At 33.6% G+C, this 22,452-nt stretch overlaps 1 protein-coding gene across 9 annotated transcripts in view; it reads left to right on the top strand.

The window, feature by feature from the left end:
* The window catches only part of fbrsl1 (fibrosin-like 1), an 886,448-nt gene that overhangs the window by 839,200 nt on the left and 24,796 nt on the right, over positions 1–22,452 (top strand). For all 9 annotated transcript variants that reach the window (XM_061907119.1, XM_061907121.1, XM_061907120.1 and 6 more), the window contains exons 11-12: positions 17,622–17,675; positions 19,364–19,459. In XM_061907119.1, the coding sequence (XP_061763103.1) occupies positions 17,622–17,675; positions 19,364–19,459 (150 nt within the window). The remainder of the gene's footprint in view (positions 1–17,621; positions 17,676–19,363; positions 19,460–22,452) is intronic.

The following is a 22,452-nucleotide window of genomic DNA, read 5'->3' as shown; positions in this document are numbered from 1 at the left end:
TTCAGTCTTAAACAAGGTTCAAAATAAGTCATATATTATTTTTTCCTTAAAACCCTTGAATTGCTAATTCTTTTTTTTTTTTAGGCAAAATACACAATATTTTCCCCCAAAAAAGATTTTCAAAACCAATACAATATATGCTTTTTTTTTTTTGCTTTTTTTTTAAGTGTTGGGGCTCCCTCAAGTTAGGTCTTAAGGACCCAGAAGGGTTTCAGTATAAAACAAGGTTCAAAATAAGTCATATATAATTTTTTTCATAAAACCCTTGAATCGCTAATTCTACTTCATTGTTTGTTTTACTTTTTAGGAGCTTTTTGTCGAAACCCTATTTTTTTCAGTAAAAAACAAGGTTCAAAATAAGTCATATATTATTTTTTTCATAAAACCCTTGAATTGCTAATTCTACTTCATTATTTGTTTTACTTTTTACGAGCTTTATGTCGAAACCCTATTTTTCTAGACAAAATACACAATATTTTTCCACAAAAAAAGATTTTCAAAACCAATACAATATATGCTTTTTTTTTTTTTTTTTTTTTTTTTTTTTTTTAAGTGTTGGGGCTCCCTCAAGTTAGGTCTTAAGGACCCAGAAGGGTTTCAGTATAAAACAAGGTTCAAAATAAGTCAAATATTATTTTTTTCGTAAAACCCCTGAATCGCTAATTCTACTTCATTATTTGTTTTACTTTTTACGAGCTTTATGTCGAAACCCTATTTTTTTAGGCAAAATACACAATATTTTTCCACAAAAAAAGATTTTCAAAACCAATACAATATATGCTTTTTTTTAAGTGTTGGGGCTCCCTCAAGTTAGGTCTTAAGGACCCAGAAGGGTTTCAGTCTTAAACAAGGTTCAAAATAAGTCATATATTATTTTTTTCATAAAACCCTTGAATTGCACATTCTAGTTCATTATTTGTTTTACTTTTTAAGAGCTTTTTGTCGAAACCCTATTTTTTTTAGGCAAAATACACAATATTTTTCCACAAAAAAATTTTTCAAAACCAATACAATATATGCTTTTTTTTAAGTGTTGTGGCTCCCTCAAGTTAGGTCTTAAGGACCCAGAAGGGTTTCAGTCTTAAACAAGGTTCAAAATAGTCATATATTATTTTTTCCTTAAAACCCTTGAATCGCTAATTCTAGTTCATTATTTGTTTTACTTTTTACAAGCTTTATGTCGAAACCCTATTTTTTTTAGGCAAAATACACAATATTTTTTCCCCAAAAAAGATTTTCAAAACCAATACAATATATGCTTTTTTTTTAAGTGTTGGGGCTCCCTCAAGTTAGGTCTTAAGGACCCAGAAGGGTTTCAGTCTTAAACAAGGTTCAAAATAAGTCATATATTATTTTTTTCATAAAACCCTTGAATTGCACATTCTAGTTCATTATTTGTTTTACTTTTTACGAGCTTTATGTCGAAACCCTATTTTTTTTAGGCAAAATACACAATATTTTTCCCCAAAAAAGATTTTCAAAACCAATACAATATATGCTTTTTTTTTTTTTTTTTAGTGTTGGGGCTCCCTCAAGTTAGGTCTTAAGGACCCAGAAGGGTTTCAGTCTTAAACAAGGTTCAAAATAAGTCATATATTATTTTTTCCTTAAAACCCTTGAATCGCTAATTCTACTTCATTATTTGTTTTACTTTTTACGAGCTTTATGTCGAAACCCTATTTTTTTAGACAAAATACACAATATTTTTCCACAAAAAAATATTTTCAAAACCAATACAATATATGCTTTTTTTTAAGTGTTGGGGCTCCCTCAAGTTAGGTCTTAAGGACCCAGAAGGGTTTCAGTCTTAAACAAGGTTCAAAATAAGTCATATATAATTTTTTGCATAAAGACATGCACCTGGGGATAGGTTGATTGGCAATACTAAATTTGGCCCTAGTGTGTGAATGTGAGTGTGAATGTTGTCTGTCTATCTGTGTTGGCCCTGCGATGAGGTGGCGACTTGTCCAGGGTGTACCCCGCCTTCCGCCCGATTGTAGCTGAGATAGGCGTCAGCGCCCCCTGCGACCCCAAAAGGGAATAAGCAGTAGGAAATGGATGGATGGATGAACCCTTGAATTGCTAATTCTAGTTCATTATTTGTTTTACTTTTTAGGAGCTTTATGTCGAAACCCTATTTTTTTTAGGCAAAATACACAATATTTTTCCCAAAAAAAGATTTTCAAAACCAATACAATATATGCTTTTTTTTTTTTTTTTTTTTTAAAGTGTCGGGGCTCCCTCAAGTTAGGTCTTAAGGACCCAGAAGGGTTTCAGTCTTAAACAAGGTTCAAAATAAGTCATATATTATTTTTTTCGTAAAACCCTTGAATCGCTAATTCTAGTTCATTATTTGTTTTACTTTTTACAAGCTTTATGTCGAAACCCTATTTTTTTAGGCAAAATACACAATATTTTTTCCCAAAAAATGATTTTCAAAACCACGACAATATATGCTTTTTTTTTAAGTGTTGGGGCTCCCTCAAGTTAGGTCTTAAGGACCCAGAAGGGTTTCAGTCTTAAACAAGGTTCAAAATAAGTCATATATTATTTTTTGCATAAAACCCTTGAATCACTAATTCTACTTCATTATTTGTTTTACTTTTTACAAGCTTTATGTCGAAACCCTATTTTTTTTAGGCAAAATACACAATATTTTTCCACAAAAAAAGATTTTCAAAACCAATACAATATATGCTTTTTTTCCTCTTTTTTTTTTTTAAGTGTTGGGGCTCCCTCAAGTTAGGTCTTAAGGACCCAGAAGGGTTTCAGTCTTAAACAAGGTTCAAAATAAGTCATATATTATTTTTTGCATAAAACCCTTGAATCACTAATTCTACTTCATTATTTGTTTTACTTTTTACAAGCTTTATGTCGAAACCCTATTTTTTTTAGGCAAAATACACAATATTTTTCCACAAAAAAAGATTTTCAAAACCAATACAATATATGCTTTTTTTCCTCTTTTTTTTTTTTAAGTGTTGGGGCTCCCTCAAGTTAGGTCTTAAGGACCCAGAAGGGTTTCAGTCTTAAACAAGGTTCAAAATAAGTCATATATTATTTTTTGCATAAAACCCTTGAATCGCTAATTCTACTTCATTATTTGTTTTACTTTTTAGGAGCTTTATGTCCTATTTTTTTAGGCAAAATACACAATATTTTTCCCCAAAAAAAGATTTTCAAAACCAATACAATATATGCTTTTTTTTTAAGTGTTGGGGCTCCCTCAAGTTAGGTCTTAAGGACCCAGAAGGGTTTCAGTATAAAACAAGGTTCAAAATAGTCATATATTATTTTTTCCTTAAAACCCTTGAATCGCTAATTCTACTTCATTATTTGTTTTACTTTTTACAAGCTTTATGTCGAAACCCTATTTTTTTTTAGGCAAAATACACAATATTTTTCCCCAAAAAAGATTTTCAAAACCAATACAATATATGCTTTTTTTTTAAGTGTTGGGGCTCCCTCAAGTTAGGTCTTAAGGACCCAGAAGGGTTTCAGTATAAAACAAGGTTCAAAATAAGTCATATATTGTTTTTTGCATAAAACCCCTGAATCGCTAATTCTACTTCATGATTTGTTTTACTTTTTAAGAGCTTTTTGTCGAAACCCTATTTTTTTTAGGCAAAATACACAATATTTTTCCACAAAAAAATTTTTCAAAACCAATACAATATATGCTTTTTTTTAAGTGTTGGGGCTCCCTCAAGTTAGGTCTTAAGGACCCAGAAGGGTTTCAGTCTTAAACAAGGTTCAAAATAGTCATATATTATTTTTTCCTTAAAACCCTTGAATCGCTAATTCTAGTTCATTATTTGTTTTACTTTTTACAAGCTTTATGTCGAAACCCTATTTTTTTTAGGCAAAATACACAATATTTTTTCCCCAAAAAAGATTTTCAAAACCAATACAATATATGCTTTTTTTTTAAGTGTTGGGGCTCCCTCAAGTTAGGTCTTAAGGACCCAGAAGGGTTTCAGTCTTAAACAAGGTTCAAAATAAGTCATATATTATTTTTTCCTTAAAACCCTTGAATTGCTAATTCTAGTTCATTATTTGTTTTACTTTTTACAAGCTTTATGTCGAAACCCTATTTTTTTTAGGCAAAATACACAATATTTTTTCCCCAAAAAAGATTTTCAAAACCAATACAATATATGCTTTTTTTTTAAGTGTCGGGGCTCCCTCAAGTTAGGTCTTAAGGACCCAGAAGGGTTTCAGTCTTAAACAAGGTTCAAAATAAGTCATATATAATTTTTTTCATAAAACCCTTGAATCGCTAATTCTACTTCATTGTTTGTTTTACTTTTTAGGAGCTTTTTGTCGAAACCCTATTTTTTTCAGTAAAAAACAAGGTTCAAAATAAGTCATATATTATTTTTTTCGTAAAACCCTTGAATCGCTAATTCTACTTCATTATTTGTTTTACTTTTTACAAGCTTTATGTCGAAATCCTATTTTTTTTAGGCAAAATACACAATATTTTTCCCAAAAAATGATTTTCAAAACCACGACAATATATGCTTTTTTTTTAAGTGTCGGGGCTCCCTCAAGTTAGGTCTTAAGGACCCAGAAGGGTTTCAGTATAAAACAAGGTTCAAAATAAGTCATATATTATTTTTTTCGTAAAACCCTTGAATCGCTAATTCTACTTCATTATTTGTTTTACTTTTTACGAGCTTTATGTCGAAACCCTTTTTTTTTAGGCAAAATACACAATATTTTTCCCAAAAAAAGATTTTCAAAACCAATACAATATATGCTTTTTTTTTTTTTTTTTTTTTTTTAAGTGTTGGGGCTCCCTCAAGTTAGGTCTTTAGGACCCAGAAGGGTTTCAGTCTTAAACAAGGTTCAAAATAAGTCATATATTATTTTTTGCATAAAACCCTTGAATCGCTAATTCTACTTCATTATTTGTTTTACTTTTTAGGAGCTTTATGTCCTATTTTTTTAGGCAAAATACACAATATTTTTCCCCAAAAAGATTTTCAAAACCAATACAATATATGCTTTTTTTTTTTTTTTTTTTTTTTTTTTTAAGTGTCGGGGCTCCCTCAAGTTAGGTCTTAAGGACCCAGAAGGGTTTCAGTCTTAAACAAGGTTCAAAATAAGTCATATATTATTTTTTCCTTAAAACCCTTGAATTGCTAATTCTTTTTTTTTTTTAGGCAAAATACACAATATTTTCCCCCAAAAAAGATTTTCAAAACCAATACAATATATGCTTTTTTTTTTTTGCTTTTTTTTTAAGTGTTGGGGCTCCCTCAAGTTAGGTCTTAAGGACCCAGAAGGGTTTCAGTATAAAACAAGGTTCAAAATAAGTCATATATAATTTTTTTCATAAAACCCTTGAATCGCTAATTCTACTTCATTGTTTGTTTTACTTTTTAGGAGCTTTTTGTCGAAACCCTATTTTTTTCAGTAAAAAACAAGGTTCAAAATAAGTCATATATTATTTTTTTCATAAAACCCTTGAATTGCTAATTCTACTTCATTATTTGTTTTACTTTTTACGAGCTTTATGTCGAAACCCTATTTTTCTAGACAAAATACACAATATTTTTCCACAAAAAAAGATTTTCAAAACCAATACAATATATGCTTTTTTTTTTTTTTTTTTTTTTTTTTTTTTTAAGTGTTGGGGCTCCCTCAAGTTAGGTCTTAAGGACCCAGAAGGGTTTCAGTATAAAACAAGGTTCAAAATAAGTCAAATATTATTTTTTTCGTAAAACCCCTGAATCGCTAATTCTACTTCATTATTTGTTTTACTTTTTACGAGCTTTATGTCGAAACCCTATTTTTTTTAGGCAAAATACACAATATTTTTCCACAAAAAAAGATTTTCAAAACCAATACAATATATGCTTTTTTTTAAGTGTTGGGGCTCCCTCAAGTTAGGTCTTAAGGACCCAGAAGGGTTTCAGTCTTAAACAAGGTTCAAAATAAGTCATATATTATTTTTTTCATAAAACCCTTGAATTGCACATTCTAGTTCATTATTTGTTTTACTTTTTACGAGCTTTATGTCGAAACCCTATTTTTTTTAGGCAAAATACACAATATTTTTCCCCAAAAAAGATTTTCAAAACCAATACAATATATGCTTTTTTTTTTTTTTTTTTAGTGTTGGGGCTCCCTCAAGTTAGGTCTTAAGGACCCAGAAGGGTTTCAGTCTTAAACAAGGTTCAAAATAAGTCATATATTATTTTTTCCTTAAAACCCTTGAATCGCTAATTCTACTTCATTATTTGTTTTACTTTTTACGAGCTTTATGTCGAAACCCTATTTTTTTAGACAAAATACACAATATTTTTCCACAAAAAAATATTTTCAAAACCAATACAATATATGCTTTTTTTTAAGTGTTGGGGCTCCCTCAAGTTAGGTCTTAAGGACCCAGAAGGGTTTCAGTCTTAAACAAGGTTCAAAATAAGTCATATATAATTTTTTGCATAAAGACATGCACCTGGGGATAGGTTGATTGGCAATACTAAATTTGGCCCTAGTGTGTGAATGTGAGTGTGAATGTTGTCTGTCTATCTGTGTTGGCCCTGCGATGAGGTGGCGACTTGTCCAGGGTGTACCCCGCCTTCCGCCCGATTGTAGCTGAGATAGGCGTCAGCGCCCCCTGCGACCCCAAAAGGGAATAAGCAGTAGGAAATGGATGGATGGATGAACCCTTGAATTGCTAATTCTAGTTCATTATTTGTTTTACTTTTTAGGAGCTTTATGTCGAAACCCTATTTTTTTTAGGCAAAATACACAATATTTTTCCCAAAAAAAGATTTTCAAAACCAATACAATATATGCTTTTTTTTTTTTTTTTTTTTTAAAGTGTCGGGGCTCCCTCAAGTTAGGTCTTAAGGACCCAGAAGGGTTTCAGTCTTAAACAAGGTTCAAAATAAGTCATATATTATTTTTTTCGTAAAACCCTTGAATCGCTAATTCTAGTTCATTATTTGTTTTACTTTTTACAAGCTTTATGTCGAAACCCTATTTTTTTAGGCAAAATACACAATATTTTTTCCCAAAAAATGATTTTCAAAACCACGACAATATATGCTTTTTTTTTAAGTGTTGGGGCTCCCTCAAGTTAGGTCTTAAGGACCCAGAAGGGTTTCAGTCTTAAACAAGGTTCAAAATAAGTCATATATTATTTTTTGCATAAAACCCTTGAATCACTAATTCTACTTCATTATTTGTTTTACTTTTTACAAGCTTTATGTCGAAACCCTATTTTTTTTAGGCAAAATACACAATATTTTTCCACAAAAAAAGATTTTCAAAACCAATACAATATATGCTTTTTTTCCTCTTTTTTTTTTTTAAGTGTTGGGGCTCCCTCAAGTTAGGTCTTAAGGACCCAGAAGGGTTTCAGTCTTAAACAAGGTTCAAAATAAGTCATATATTATTTTTTGCATAAAACCCTTGAATCACTAATTCTACTTCATTATTTGTTTTACTTTTTACAAGCTTTATGTCGAAACCCTATTTTTTTTAGGCAAAATACACAATATTTTTCCACAAAAAAAGATTTTCAAAACCAATACAATATATGCTTTTTTTCCTCTTTTTTTTTTTTAAGTGTTGGGGCTCCCTCAAGTTAGGTCTTAAGGACCCAGAAGGGTTTCAGTCTTAAACAAGGTTCAAAATAAGTCATATATTATTTTTTGCATAAAACCCTTGAATCGCTAATTCTACTTCATTATTTGTTTTACTTTTTAGGAGCTTTATGTCCTATTTTTTTAGGCAAAATACACAATATTTTTCCCCAAAAAAAGATTTTCAAAACCAATACAATATATGCTTTTTTTTTAAGTGTTGGGGCTCCCTCAAGTTAGGTCTTAAGGACCCAGAAGGGTTTCAGTATAAAACAAGGTTCAAAATAGTCATATATTATTTTTTCCTTAAAACCCTTGAATCGCTAATTCTACTTCATTATTTGTTTTACTTTTTACAAGCTTTATGTCGAAACCCTATTTTTTTTTAGGCAAAATACACAATATTTTTCCCCAAAAAAGATTTTCAAAACCAATACAATATATGCTTTTTTTTTAAGTGTTGGGGCTCCCTCAAGTTAGGTCTTAAGGACCCAGAAGGGTTTCAGTATAAAACAAGGTTCAAAATAAGTCATATATTGTTTTTTGCATAAAACCCCTGAATCGCTAATTCTACTTCATGATTTGTTTTACTTTTTAAGAGCTTTTTGTCGAAACCCTATTTTTTTTAGGCAAAATACACAATATTTTTCCACAAAAAAATTTTTCAAAACCAATACAATATATGCTTTTTTTTAAGTGTTGGGGCTCCCTCAAGTTAGGTCTTAAGGACCCAGAAGGGTTTCAGTCTTAAACAAGGTTCAAAATAGTCATATATTATTTTTTCCTTAAAACCCTTGAATCGCTAATTCTAGTTCATTATTTGTTTTACTTTTTACAAGCTTTATGTCGAAACCCTATTTTTTTTGGGCAAAATACACAATATTTTTCCACAAAAAAAGATTTTCGAAACCAATACAATATATGCTTTTTTTTTAAGTGTTGGGGCTCCCTCAAGTTAGGTCTTAAGGACCCAGAAGGGTTTCAGTCTTAAACAAGGTTCAAAATAAGTCATATATTATTTTTTCCTTAAAACCCTTGAATTGCTAATTCTACTTCATTATTTGTTTTACTTTTTACGAGCTTTATGTCGAAACCCTATTTTTTTAAGCAAAATACACAATATTTTTCCACAAAAAAAGATGTTCAAAACCAATACAATATATGCTTTTTTTTAAGTGTTGGGGCTCCCTCAAGTTAAGTCTTAAGGACCCAGAAGGGTTTCAGTATAAAACAAGGTTCAAAATAAGTCATATATTATTTTTTCCTTAAAACCCTTGAATCGCTAATTCTAGTTCATTGTTTGTTTTACTTTTTACAAGCTTTTTGTCGAAACCCTATTTTTTTCAGTAAAAAACAAGGTTCAAAATAAGTCATATATTATTTTTTTCTTAAAACCCTTGAATCGCTAATTCTACTTCATTATTTGTTTTACTTTTTACAAGCTTTATGTCGAAACCCTATTTTTTTTAGGCAAAATACACAATATTTTTCCCAAAAAATTCTTTTCAAAACCACGACAATATATGCTTTTTTTTTAAGTGTTGGGGCTCCCTCAAGTTAGGTCTTAAGGACCCAGAAGGGTTTCAGTCTTAAACAAGGTTCAAAATAAGTCATATATTATTTTTTTCGTAAAACCCTTGAATTGCTAATTCTAGTTCATTATTTGTTTTACTTTTTACAAGCTTTATGTCGAAACCCTATTTTTTTTAGGCAAAATACACAATATTTTTCCCCAAACAAGATTTTCAAAACCAATACAATATATGCTTTTTTTTTTTTTTTTTTTTAAGTGTCGGGGCTCCCTCAAGTTAGGTCTTAAGGACCCAGAAGGGTTTCAGTATTAAACAAGGTTCAAAATAAGTCATATATTATTTTTTTCATAAAACCTTTGAATCGCTAATTCTACTTCATTATTTGTTTTACTTTTTAGGAGCTTTATGTCCTATTTTTTTTAGGCAAAATACACAATATTTTTCCCCAAAAAAGATTTTCAAAACCAATACAATATATGCTTTTTTTTAAGTGTTGGGGCTCCCTCAAGTTAGGTCTTAAGAACCCCAAAGGGTTTCAGTATTAAACAAGGTTCAAAATAAGTCATATATTATTTTTTTCGTAAAACCCTTGAATCGCTAATTCTACTTCATTATTTGTTTTACTTTTTACGAGATTTTTGTAGAAACCCAATTTTTTTTAGGCAAAATACACAATATTTTTCCCCCAAAAAAGATTTTCAAAACCAATACAATACATGCTTTTTTTTTTTTTTTTTTTTTTAAGTGTTGGGGCTCCCTCAAGTTAGGTCTTAAGGACCCAGAAGGGTTTCAGTCTTAAACAAGGTTCAAAATAAGTCATATATTATTTTTTGCATAAAACCCTTGAATTGCTAATTCTAGTTCATTATTTGTTTTACTTTTTACGAGCTTTATGTCGAAACCCTATTTTTTTTAGGCAAAATACACAATATTTTTCCCCAAAAAAGATTTTCAAAACCAATACAATATATGCTTCTTTTTTTTTTTTTTTTTTTTAAGTGTTGGGGCTCCTTCAAGTTAGGTCTTAAGGACCCAGAAGGGTTTCAGTCTTAAACAAGGTTCAAAATAAGTCATATATTATTTTTTGCATAAAACCCCTGAATCGCTAATTCTACTTCATTATTTGTTTTACTTTTTAGGAGCTTTATGTCCTATTTTTTTTAGGCAAAATACACAATAATTTTCCCCAAAAAAGATTTTCAAAACCAATACAATATATGCTTTTTTTTAAGTGTTGGGGCTCCCTCAAGTTAGGTCTTAAGGACCCAGAAGGGTTTCAGTATAAAACAAGGATCAAAATAAGTCATATATTATTTTTTTCATAAAACCCTTGAATCGCTAATTCTACTTCATTATTTGTTTTACTTTTTACGAGCTTTATGTCGAAACCCTATTTTTTTTAGGCAAAATACACAATATTTTTCCCCCAAAAAGATTTTCGAAACCAGTACAATATATGCTTTTTTTTTTAAGTGTTGGGGCTCCCTCAAGTTAGGTCTTAAGGACCCAGAAGGGTTTCAGTCTTAAACAAGGTTCAAAATAAGTCATATATTATTTTTTGCATAAAACCCTTGAATTGCTAATTCTACTTCATTATTTGTTTTACTTTTTACAAGCTTTATGTCGAAACCCTATTTTTTTAGGCAAAATACACAATATTTTTGCACAAAAAAAGATTTTCAAAACCAATACAATATATGCTTTTTTTTTAAGTGTTGGGGCTCCCTCAAGTTAGGTCTTAAGAACCCCAAAGGGTTTCAGTATAAAACAAGGTTCAAAATAAGTCATATATTATTTTTTTTGTAAAACCCTTGAATCGCTAATTCTACTTCATTATTTGTTTTACTTTTTACGAGATTTTTGTAGAAACCCAATTTTTTTTAGGCAAAATACACAATATTTTTCCCCAAAAAAGATTTTCAAAACCAATACAAAATATGCTTTTTTTTAAGTGTTGTGGCTCCCTCAAGTTAGGTCTTAAGGACCCAGAAGGGTTTCAGTATAAAACAAGGTTCAAAATAAGTCATATATTATTTTTTCATAAAACCCTTGAATCGCTAATTCTACTTCATTATTTGTTTTACTTTTTAGGAGCTTTTTGTCGAAACCCTATTTTTTGAGGGAAAATACACAATATTTTTCCCCAAAAAAGATTTTCAAAACCAATACAATATATGCTTTTTTTTCAAGTGTTGGGGCTCCCTCAAGTTAGGTCTTAAGGACCCAGAAGGGTTTCAGTATTAAACAAGGTTCAAAATAAGTCATATATTATTTTTTGCATAAAACCCTTGAATTGCTAATTCTAGTTCATTATTTGTTTTACTTTTTACAAGCTTTATGTCGAAACCCTATTTTTTTTAGGCAAAATACACAATATTTTTCCCCCCAAAAATATTTTCAAAACCAATACAATATATGCTTTTTTTTAAGTGTTGGGGCTCCCTCAAGTTAGGTCTTAAGGACCCAGAAGGGTTTCAGTATAAAACAAGGTTCAAAATAAGTCATATATTATTTTTTGCATAAAACCCTTGAATTGCTAATTTTAGTTCATTATTTGTTTTACTTTTTACGAGCTTTATGTCCTATTTTTTTTAGGCAAAATACACAATATTTTTCCCCGAAAAAGATTTTCAAAACCAATACAATATATGCTTTTTTTTTTTTTTTTTTTTTTTAAGTGTTGGGGCTCCCTCAAGTTAGGTCTTAAGGACCCAGAAGGGTTTCAGTCTTAAACAAGGTTCAAAATAAGTCATATATTATTTTTTTCATAAAACCCTTGAATTGCTCATTCTAGTTCATTATTTGATTTACTTTTCATGAGCTTTATGTCGAAACCCTATTTTTTTTTAGGCAAAATACACAATATTTTTCCCCCAAAAAAGATTTTCAAAACCAATACAATATATGCTTTTTTTTTTTTTTTTTTTTTTAAGTGTCGGGGCTCCCTCAAGTTAGGTCTTAAGGACCCAGAAGGGTTTCAGTATAAAACAAGGATCAAAATAGTCATGTATTATTTTTTGCATAAAACCCTTGAATTGCTAATTCTACTTCATTGTTTGTTTTACTTTTTACAAGGTTTATGTCGAAACCCTATTTTTTTTAGGCAAAATACACAATATTTTTTCCCCAAAAAAGATTTTCAAAACCAATACAATATATGCTTTTTTTTTAGTGTTGGGGCTCCCTCAAGTTAGGTCTTAAGGACCCAGAAGGGTTTCAGTCTTAAACAAGGTTCAAAATAAGTCATATATAATTTTTTTCATAAAACCCTTGAATCGCTAATTCTACTTCATTGTTTGTTTTACTTTTTAGGAGCTTTTTGTCGAAACCCTATTTTTTTCAGTAAAAAACAAGGTTCAAAATAAGTCATATATTATTTTTTGCATAAAACCCTTGAATCGCTAATTCTACTTCATTATTTGTTTTACTTTTTACAAGCTTTATGTCGAAACCCTATTTTTTTTAGGCAAAATACACAATATTTTTCCCAAAAAATTATTTTCAAAACCAATACAATATATGCTTTTTTTTTAAGTGTTGGGGCTCCCTCAAGTTAGGTCTTAAGGACCCAGAAGGGTTTCAGTCTTAAACAAGGTTCAAAATAAGTCATATATTATTTTTTTCGTAAAACCCTTGAATTGCTAATTCTAGTTCATTATTTGTTTTACTTTTTACGACCTTTATGTCGAAACCCTATTTTTTTTAGGCAAAATACACAATATTTTTCCCCAAAAAAGATTTTCAAAACCAATACAATATATGCTTTTTTTTAAGTGTTGGGGCTCCCTCAAGTTAGGTCTTAAGGACCCAGAAGGGTTTCAGTATAAAACAAGGTTCAAAATAGTCATGTATTATTTTTTGCATAAAACCCTTGAATCGCTAATTCTACTTCATTATTTGTTTTACTTTTTACGAACTTTATGTCGAAACCCTATTTTTTTTTAGGCAAAATACACAATATTTTTCCCAAAAAAAGATTTTCAAAACCAATACAATATATGCTTTTTTTTTTAAGTGTTGGGGCTCCCTCAAGTTAGGTCTTTAGGACCCAGAAGGGTTTCAGTATAAAACAAGGATCAAAATAAGTCATATATTATTTTTTGCATAAAACCCTTGAATCGCTAATTCTACTTCATTATTTGTTTTACTTTTTACGAGCTTTATGTCGAAAGCCTATTTTTTTAAGGCAAAATACACAATATTTTTCCCCGAAAAAAGATTTTCAAAGTGAAATTTTTAATGTGAAGTAATTGGATCCATAAGTAGGTAAATAATTCATAGCAAAATTTATTTGAATTTATTACAAAAAATTAAGCAAAGACAGTTATTAAATTCCACTAAACTTCTTAGGGATCCAAAAATGCTCACTCATAAATAGATCATGCTTTTTTATTTTTATTTTTTTCATTCAACACTTAAATCTCTATATCAGCTTCAGATAATATATTGTAATTCGTTTAATATATTTATAATAACAATCAATAGGATAATTAGTATAATTAGTATTAGTACATAATTAGTATGGCTTTTTTTTTCTTCTAATTTTCATATTTTTCATGTTTTTATGTTTGTTGTATTTATGTCCTTTTGGTCCTTAAATCAATCAATAATTTATAGCAACATTGATTTTTATTCATTATTGTTTTTTGAGAGTTTATGTAAAAAATGCTGTTATTAGATAGATAGATAGATAGATAGATAGATAGATAGATAGATAGATAGATAGATAGATAGATAGATAGATAGATAGATAGATAGATAGATAGATGATAGATAGATAGATAGATAGATAGATAGATAGATAGATAGATAGATAGATAGATAGTACTTTATTGATTCCTTCAGGAAAATTACAATTCCAGCAGCAGTGTACAAAGTTGATATCAATTTAAATAAAAGTAAAAAGTAAATAATGGGGGTTTGAATGGAAACAAAATAGAGAAATATTACAATAAAAATAAAAACTAAAAAGCAACAATGGGAATAACAATATAACAGTAAAATAAGAATATAACAAGACAAAGTCGGCAGTAGTGACCATGTTATGAAAACTTAAGAGTCCACAATGCAACTTTTTCTCGTTGCATTTCACCAATTTGCTCTTTTATTCCACTTTTAAATGATATATATTTTAGTATTTTTAGAATGATGTGTTGCGGGCCGGTAAAACATTAGCTGCAGGCTGCAAATGGCCCCCGGGCCACACTTTGGACACCCCTGCCATAAAACGACAACACTTCCCTTTCCCCGTGTCAGAAAATGAAACAGGCTGGTCCTTCCTCAACGCAGAAGTTGGCTCCTTTCAGTAGGGCGTCTGTCTTTCATTTAAAGGCCTACTGAAATTAGATTTTTTTTTTATTTAAACGGGGATAGCAGGTCCATTCTATGTTTCATACTTGATCATTTCGCCATATTTTTGCTGAAAGGATATAGTAGAGAACATCAACGATAAAGTTCGCAACTTTTGGTCGCTAATAAAAAAAGCCTTGCCTGTACCGGAAGTAGCAGACGATGTGCGCGTGACGTCACGGGTTGTGGAGCTCCTCACATCTGAACATTGTTTACAATCATGGCCACCAGCAGCGAGAGCGATTCAGACCGAGAAAGCCACGATTTCCCCATTAATTTGAGCGAGGATGAAAGATTCGTGGATGAGGAAAGTGAGAGTGAAGACTAGAAAGAAAAAAAAAGACTATACAGATGTTATTAGACAAATCTACTAGGATAATTCTGGAATATCCCTTATCTGCTTATTGTGTTACTAGTGTTTTAGTGAGATTATATGGTCGTACCTGTACAACCTGAAGGTCGGCCCCGCACCTTTCTTCAGCACCAGTCGACGGGTGGTGGCGATGCCCGTCTCTGCCCTTCGCAAGGGACCCTCTCCGAAACACGATCTTTCGAAACGACCGCTGCATAATACACTGTACTTTGTGTGTGTGTGGTCCAATCCAACCGTGTTCGCTTGACCGCTCTGTTCCATAGTAAAGCTTCACCTTCGGGAATGTAAACAATGTAACACCGGCCGTGTTTGCGTCGCTAAAGGCGACCGCAATACACCGCTTCCCACCTACAGCTTTCTTCTTTGACGTCTCCATTATTCATTGAACAAATTGCAAAAGATTTATCAACACAGGTGTCCAGAATACTGTGGAATTATGCGATGGAAATGTCCTCTACAATGCCTTACGTCACTTGCATGCGTCATCATACCGAGACCTTTCAGCAGGATTTTTTGGCGCAAAATTTAAAATACAAATGTAGTAAACTAATGTGTTGCAATGTTAATATTTCATCATTGATATATAAACTATCAGACTGCGTGGTCGCTAGTAGTGGCTTTCAGTAGGCCTTTAAGCCCTTTAAGACCGGGTTGGCGTTCACCGTGCAGTTGTGAAAGTCCCTGTTACGCCAGAGGGCCCACGAGTCCAAACTCGGTCCGCGCCAGGCTCTTAGCCAACCTTAAACCCCCTCAGTGCAAAACCACCCCGCGTGACAGTCAGCACACGCTCATACACACTCTGCTTTATGTCAACTCAAATATGTCCGAGCCAGTTTATAAAAACACTCGCAAAAAGTACCTGCAAATGGTTTGTGTATTTGTGTAAGGGAATTGGTTACTGTCACTTGTAATTAGTTTCCAAATGGAGAGCTGGGGAGCAGATTTACAATGCGGGCCATTCATGTGCGGGACAAAGTCATCCCTGTCTTCCTGATGAGATCCTCATGTGTTCTGGGCATGATCAAAACATTTTCGTTTGAGGGATGCAGTTGTTAAACGGCAAATTATCGATGTGGTTATTCTGCCAGACTCCGGCTCTCCCACTAAAAAGATTTTCGCCACGTCAATTTAGCATTTCTTGAGGCTGTGTTTCCAAAGTATCAATTACACGCCGAGCCGTCTTGAAAGAGCTCCTAACCCCGGGGTGCCCATTACGTCGATCGCGAGCCACCAGTCGACCGCGGGGGGTGTGTCAGTCCATCTCCAGCCAGGCTTTTCAAAAAAATAGACCTAAAAATGAGTGATCATCAATCTTCACCAAGACGTCACTTAAATGACATTCACGGTACCGGAGGGTCTTGTGAGATGACGCTGGCTGCTGCAAGATCGTTATTATGAAAATATGACCGAGAGGAAGGCGAGAAACACTTTTTATTTCAACAGACTCTCGCGCCGTACCTTCCGTCAAAACTCTAAAGGCCGACTGCACATTTCCTATCTTCACAATAAAAGCCCTGCTTCATGCTGCCTGCGCTAACTAAATACAGAGTCTCGGAAAACTGGCGTGCACAAGCGATCCCTCAGAGACTCTTATTTTGTTAGCGCAGGCAGCATGAAGCAGGGCTTTTATTGTGAAGATAGGAAATGTGCAGTCGGCCTTTAGAGTTTTGACGGAAGGGACGGCGCCAAAGTCTGTTGAAATAAAAAAGTGTTTCTCGCCTTCCTCTCTGTCATTTTTTCATAATAATGAACTGGCAGCAGCCAGCGTCATCTCACAAGACCCTCGGGTGCCGTGAATGTCAATCAAGCAAGCTACGGAATTTGCCGCCAATGTTTTTCTTGTAAAGTGTATGGAAGCTGGATGAATTAGATGCCAAAAACCAACCACTTTCATGTGGTATTGTACAGAAAGGACCACTTTTTTTTCTCCTCCATTTGAAAATGTGGGCGTTATCATCATTACTGTCTGATTCCAATCAATGCGAGTCATCAGAATCAGGTAATACGCCAACTTATATTCTTGTCTTCGTGAAAGAAAGACATCTATATGTGTTAAACATGCTTGTATTATCATTAAACACATTTAACTTGTTTACAAAAATGGCTCTTTCATAAATAAATAAATATAAATGATATATGTAAATGAGGTAGATCCCCTCGAGTTGGTCAATTGAAAAGTAGCTCGCCTGCAGAAAAAGTGTGGGCACCCCCGTCCTAACCATTACTAATATCGTCTGTTCCACTCACAATAAATCCCTAAAAGCCTCCAATACGTTGATACGCAAACAGTGGACTTGTCTCTTGCTTGAATGGCCTTCCAAAGTGTAGGTTCCTGCCATCCAAAACAAACGGAGTATCTCAATGCAGCTACGGAGGCCTGTTTTAAAAAAGCCATAGTCAAAAACTATTAGTTTCACATTTCGATAAAATGTCCAATGAATAGAAGCAACAGGGCTGGTTTTACGCTGATAGAGGTTCCAAGTCGGGGGCTCACATGCCCAACCGGGTCTTGTACGCTTGCTCGGAAAAATCTGCGCTCTTCTTGGCAGTCACTTTGGTAATTTGACTGCTAAATAAATCTATGACTGATGAAAGCCAGCTGCTTCACCCCCGGGCTTATTAATCCTGCTTTATTACTGTTATGCAGATGTTGATCATGTCTTGTTTTCTTTCCCTTATGATAAGAAGATGTAAGAGTTGAAGAAGTTCAACGGAGTTGTGATCACTTCTAATTGAAATGTATGTTTTCTGTTTCATCTCTTCCAGTTCGACAAATACACTCCCAAACTCGACAATCCCTTCATCAGACATCATTCAAATGTAAGTTTTTTTCCGGCCCGTTTTAATGTTTGATCCTTGTTTGACCTGCAAACCCCGTTTCCATACGAGTTGGGAAATTGTGTTCGATGTAAATATAAACAGAATACAATGATTTGCAAATCCTTTTCAACCCATATTCAGTTGAATATGCTACAAAGACAACATATTTCATGTTCAAACTCATAAATTTACTTGTTTTTTGCAAATAATCATTAACTTTAGAATTTGATGCCAGCAAAACGTGACAAAAAAGTTGGAAAAGGTGGCAATAAATACTAATAAAGTTGAGGAATGCTCATCAAACACTTATTTGGAACATCCCACAGGTGTGCAGGCTAATTGGGAACAGGTGGGTGCCATGATTGGGTATAAAAACAGCTTCCCAAAAAATCCTCAGTCTTTCACAAGAAAGGATGGGGCGAGGTACACCCCTTTGTCCACAACTGCGTGAGCAAATAGTCAAACAGTTTAAGAACAACCTTTCTCAAAGTGCAATTGCAAGAAATTTAGGGATTTCAACATCTACGCTCCATAATATCATCAAAAGGTTCAGAGAATCTGGAGAAATCACTCCACGTAAGCGGCATGGCCGGAAACCAACAGACAGCACTGTATCAAAAACCAAACTGTATCAAAAACCAACATCAATCTCTAAAGGATATCACCACATGAGCTCAGGAACACTTCAGAAAACCACTGTCACTAAAAAAAGTTTGTCGCTACATCTGTAAATGCAAGTTAAAGCTCTACTATGCAAAGAAAAGGCCTTTTATCAACAACATCCAGAAACGCTGCCGGCTTCTCTGGGCCCAAGATCATCTAAGATGGACTGATGCAAAGTGGAAAAGTGTTCTGTGGTCTGATGAGTCCACATTTCAAATAGTTTTTGGAAATATTTTACATTGTGTCATCCGGACCAAAGGGGAAGCGAACCATCCAGACTGTTATCAACGCAAAGGGTAACTTACACATCTGTGAAGGCACCATTAATGCTGAAAGGTACATACAGCTTTTGGAACAACATATGCTGCCATCTAAGCGCCGTCTTTTTCATGGACACCCCTGCTTATTTCCACAAGACAATACCAAGCCACATTCAGGACGTGTTACAACAGCGTGGCTTCGTAAAAAAAGACTGCGCGTACTTTTCTAGCCCGCCTGCAGTCCAGACCTGTCTCCCATGGAAAATGTGTGGCGCATTATGAAGCGTAAAATACGACAGCGGAGACCCCGGACTGTTGAAGGACTGAAGCTCTACATAAAACAAGAATGGGAAATAATTCCACTTTCAAAGCTTCAACAATTAGTTTCCTCAGTTCCCAAACGTTTATTGAGTGTTGTTAAAAGAACAGGTGATGTAACACAGTGGTGAACATGCCCTTTCCCAACTACTTTGGCACGTGTTGCAGCCATGAAATTCTAAGTTAATTATTATTTGCAAAAGAAAATTAAGTTTATGAGTTTGAACATCAAATATGTTGTCTTTGTAGCATATTCAACTGAATATGGCTTGAAAAGGATTTGCAAATCATTGTATTCTGTTTATATTTACATCTAACACAATTTCCCAACTCATATGGAAACGGGGTTTGTACATTAATGTTGTCTCCACAGCATCTGGCTATGTGTGTACATATGCTCGGCACATCTGGTTTTATCGAGGTTTTCTCCCTCCTCTTTCTCCCCAGTTCTTCCCCTCCTACCCCCCTACCATGCCAGGCATGCCCCCACTGCTCCCACACTCAGGACCCTTCAGCTCACTGCAAGGAGCCTTCCAGCCCAAGGTCAGCCCTACATTCCACTCCTCAAGTTATATGGAAGCAGGGGCTGAGTAAACACACACCAGTGCACACATGCACGGTGCACACTCACCTGGTTTTTCTCACCTCTGCCGCAAAGTATGGTACACCAGCACAGTCTTAATGATACTTAATTTACGCATAAGCAATAAACCCTGCATAATTTTCGCCAAATTTGCAGTCCAAATCAGGCAATTACAGTTCAATACACAATATAACCATCGCTATGGTGTATTATTTGATAACTTGTCCAGGGTGTACACTGCCTTCCGCCCGAATTCAGCCCAGATAGGCTCCACTGACCCCAAAGGGACAAGCGGTAGATAATGGATGGATGGATGAACTTGTTCTGATTGATAGTCTGCACTTACAGAACATTTAACAGGCTGAATATTATATTTTACTAGTAAGTATAAAGTTAAAACATTGTCATGCAAAGATATGGATGCCATTAACTTGTACAACATGCAAAGTACAGAATATCATGGTGGTATAGCTCGGTTGGTAGAGCGGCCGTGTCTGCAACTTGAGGGTTGCAGGTTCGATCCCCGCTTCCGCCATCCTAGTCACTGCCGTTGTGTCCTTGGGCAAGACACTTTACCCACCTGCTCCCAGTGCCACCCACACTGGTTTAAAATGTAACTTAGATATTGGGTTTCACTATGTAAAGCGCTTTGAGTCATTAGAGAAAAAGCGCTATATAAATATAGTTCACATCAGAAACATATATTTAAGTAGAAGAAATATCACCCAACATCTTTGGCAATCAAAGCATGATCTTAACAATCCACATTTTGTCTTATTAATGCATGAAACTGCTATCTAAACATGGAAGTGTAGCTCCTCTCTTCTGTATGCAAGTGCCCCTAAAGCAGGTATCCAAAATCTGTAAAAACACCAACGCACTGATGCACAAAAAAAAAAACAATTTTTTTTAAAGTATATATATATATATATATATATATACATACATACATACATGTATGTATGTATACATGTATGTATATACATGTATACATACATATATACATGTATATATATATATATATTTACATGTATACTATTATACATACATACATACATACATGTATGTATGTATACATACATACATACATGTATGTATACATGTATGTATATACATGTATACATACATACATGCATGTATACATGTATGTATGTATGTATACATGTATATACATACATGTATACATACATGTATGTATGTATGTATGTATACATACATACATGTATGTATACATGTATGTATATACATGTATACATACATATATGCATGTATACATGTATGTATGTATGTGTGTGTGTACATATACATATGTATCTATATATATACATGTATGTATATACATGTATGTATGTATGTGTATACATATACATATGATATATATATTTATATATACGCGTGTGTGTGTGTGTGTGTGTGTGTGTGTGTGTGTGTGTGTGTGTGTGTGTGTGTGTGTGTGTGTGTGTGTGTGTGTGTGTGTGTGTGTGTGTGTGTATATATATATATATATATATGTATACAGTATATATACATATATATACACACACACATATTTTGCAGCTGCACTCGGGACAAGTCGCCACTTCATATATATATACAGATAAATTAATAAGAAATAAATATATATGTCTATATGTTTCCTAAATAGCTGTCAATATAATTAAGTGCAAATGAAAATACATTTATCCTACTTTAATCATTACTTCTGTGCTTAAGGAACCTCTCTGACTTTAGCTCCTGACTTCTTCTGTTGGTTGGATATTGTTTTTACTGCCCCGAGTGGTGGAAACATGTATTACAACTGAGCACCGCTGCGACCCATACGGCCCACAGCAGGGGTGCTGGTGGCCCTATGGTTAACAAACACTGATTCAGATCACCTTTTTAGCGGAGAGGCTCAAAATCTTTGTATCTGTACGGGCGGTATTGCTCGTTTGGTAGAGTGGCCATACCAGCAACTTGAGGGTTCCAGGTTCGATCCCCGCGTCCGCCATCCTAGTCACTGGGCAAGAAACTTTACCCACTTCGTCCCAGTGCCACCCACACTGGTTTAAATGTAATTTAGATATTGGGTTTCACTATGTAAAACCTCTTTGAGTCACTAGAGAAAAGCGCTATATAAATATAATTCACTTTACTACTGTTACATGAGATTTTGCAGGTCTATCAAATGTTGTGGCCAGTGAGTGTGTACATATAATCCCACAAAGCCAAAAAGCACAACTATCTGTGTTGGTACACACCATCATTGATAGAGTAAACATGTTATTATGCTGCATGAAACTTGTAAAATCAGATGTTTGATGTTTTGTGTGACGGCTGTCATTTATCACACATGTATCTCATACAGGCCCGGTTCCATATGAGTTGGGAAATTGTGTTAGATGTAAATATAAACGGAATACAATGATTTGCAAATCCTTTTCAACCCATATTCAGTTGAATGCACTACAAAGACAACATATTTGATGTTCAAACTCATAAACTTTATTATTTGTTTTGCAAATAATAATTACCTTAGAATTTCATGGCTGCAACACGTGCCAAAGTAGTTGGGAAAGGGCATGTTCACCACTGTGTTGCATCACCTTTTCTTTTAACAACACTCAATAAAGGTTTGGGAACTGAGGAAACTAATTGTTGAAGCTTTGAAAGTGGAATTCTTTCCCATTCTTGTTTTATGTAGAGCTTCAGTCCTTCAACTGTCATATTTTACGCTTCATAATGCGCCACACATTTTCCATGGGAGACAGGTCTGGACTGCAGGCCGGCCAAAAAAGTACCTGCACTGTTGTTTACGAAGCCACGCTGTTGTAACACGTGCTGAATCTTGCTTGGCATTGTCTTGCTGAAATAAGCAGGGGCGTCCATGAAAAATACGGTGCTTGGATGGCAGCATATGTTGTTCCAAAACCTGTATGTACCTTTCAGCATTAATGGTGCCTTCACAGATGTG

The sequence above is a fragment of the Nerophis ophidion genome, linkage group LG07 (assembly GCF_033978795.1).
Source record: "Nerophis ophidion isolate RoL-2023_Sa linkage group LG07, RoL_Noph_v1.0, whole genome shotgun sequence".
In the NCBI taxonomy this organism is placed as follows: Eukaryota; Metazoa; Chordata; class Actinopteri; order Syngnathiformes; family Syngnathidae; genus Nerophis; species Nerophis ophidion.
This window is presented reverse-complemented; position numbering and strand designations above follow the sequence as displayed.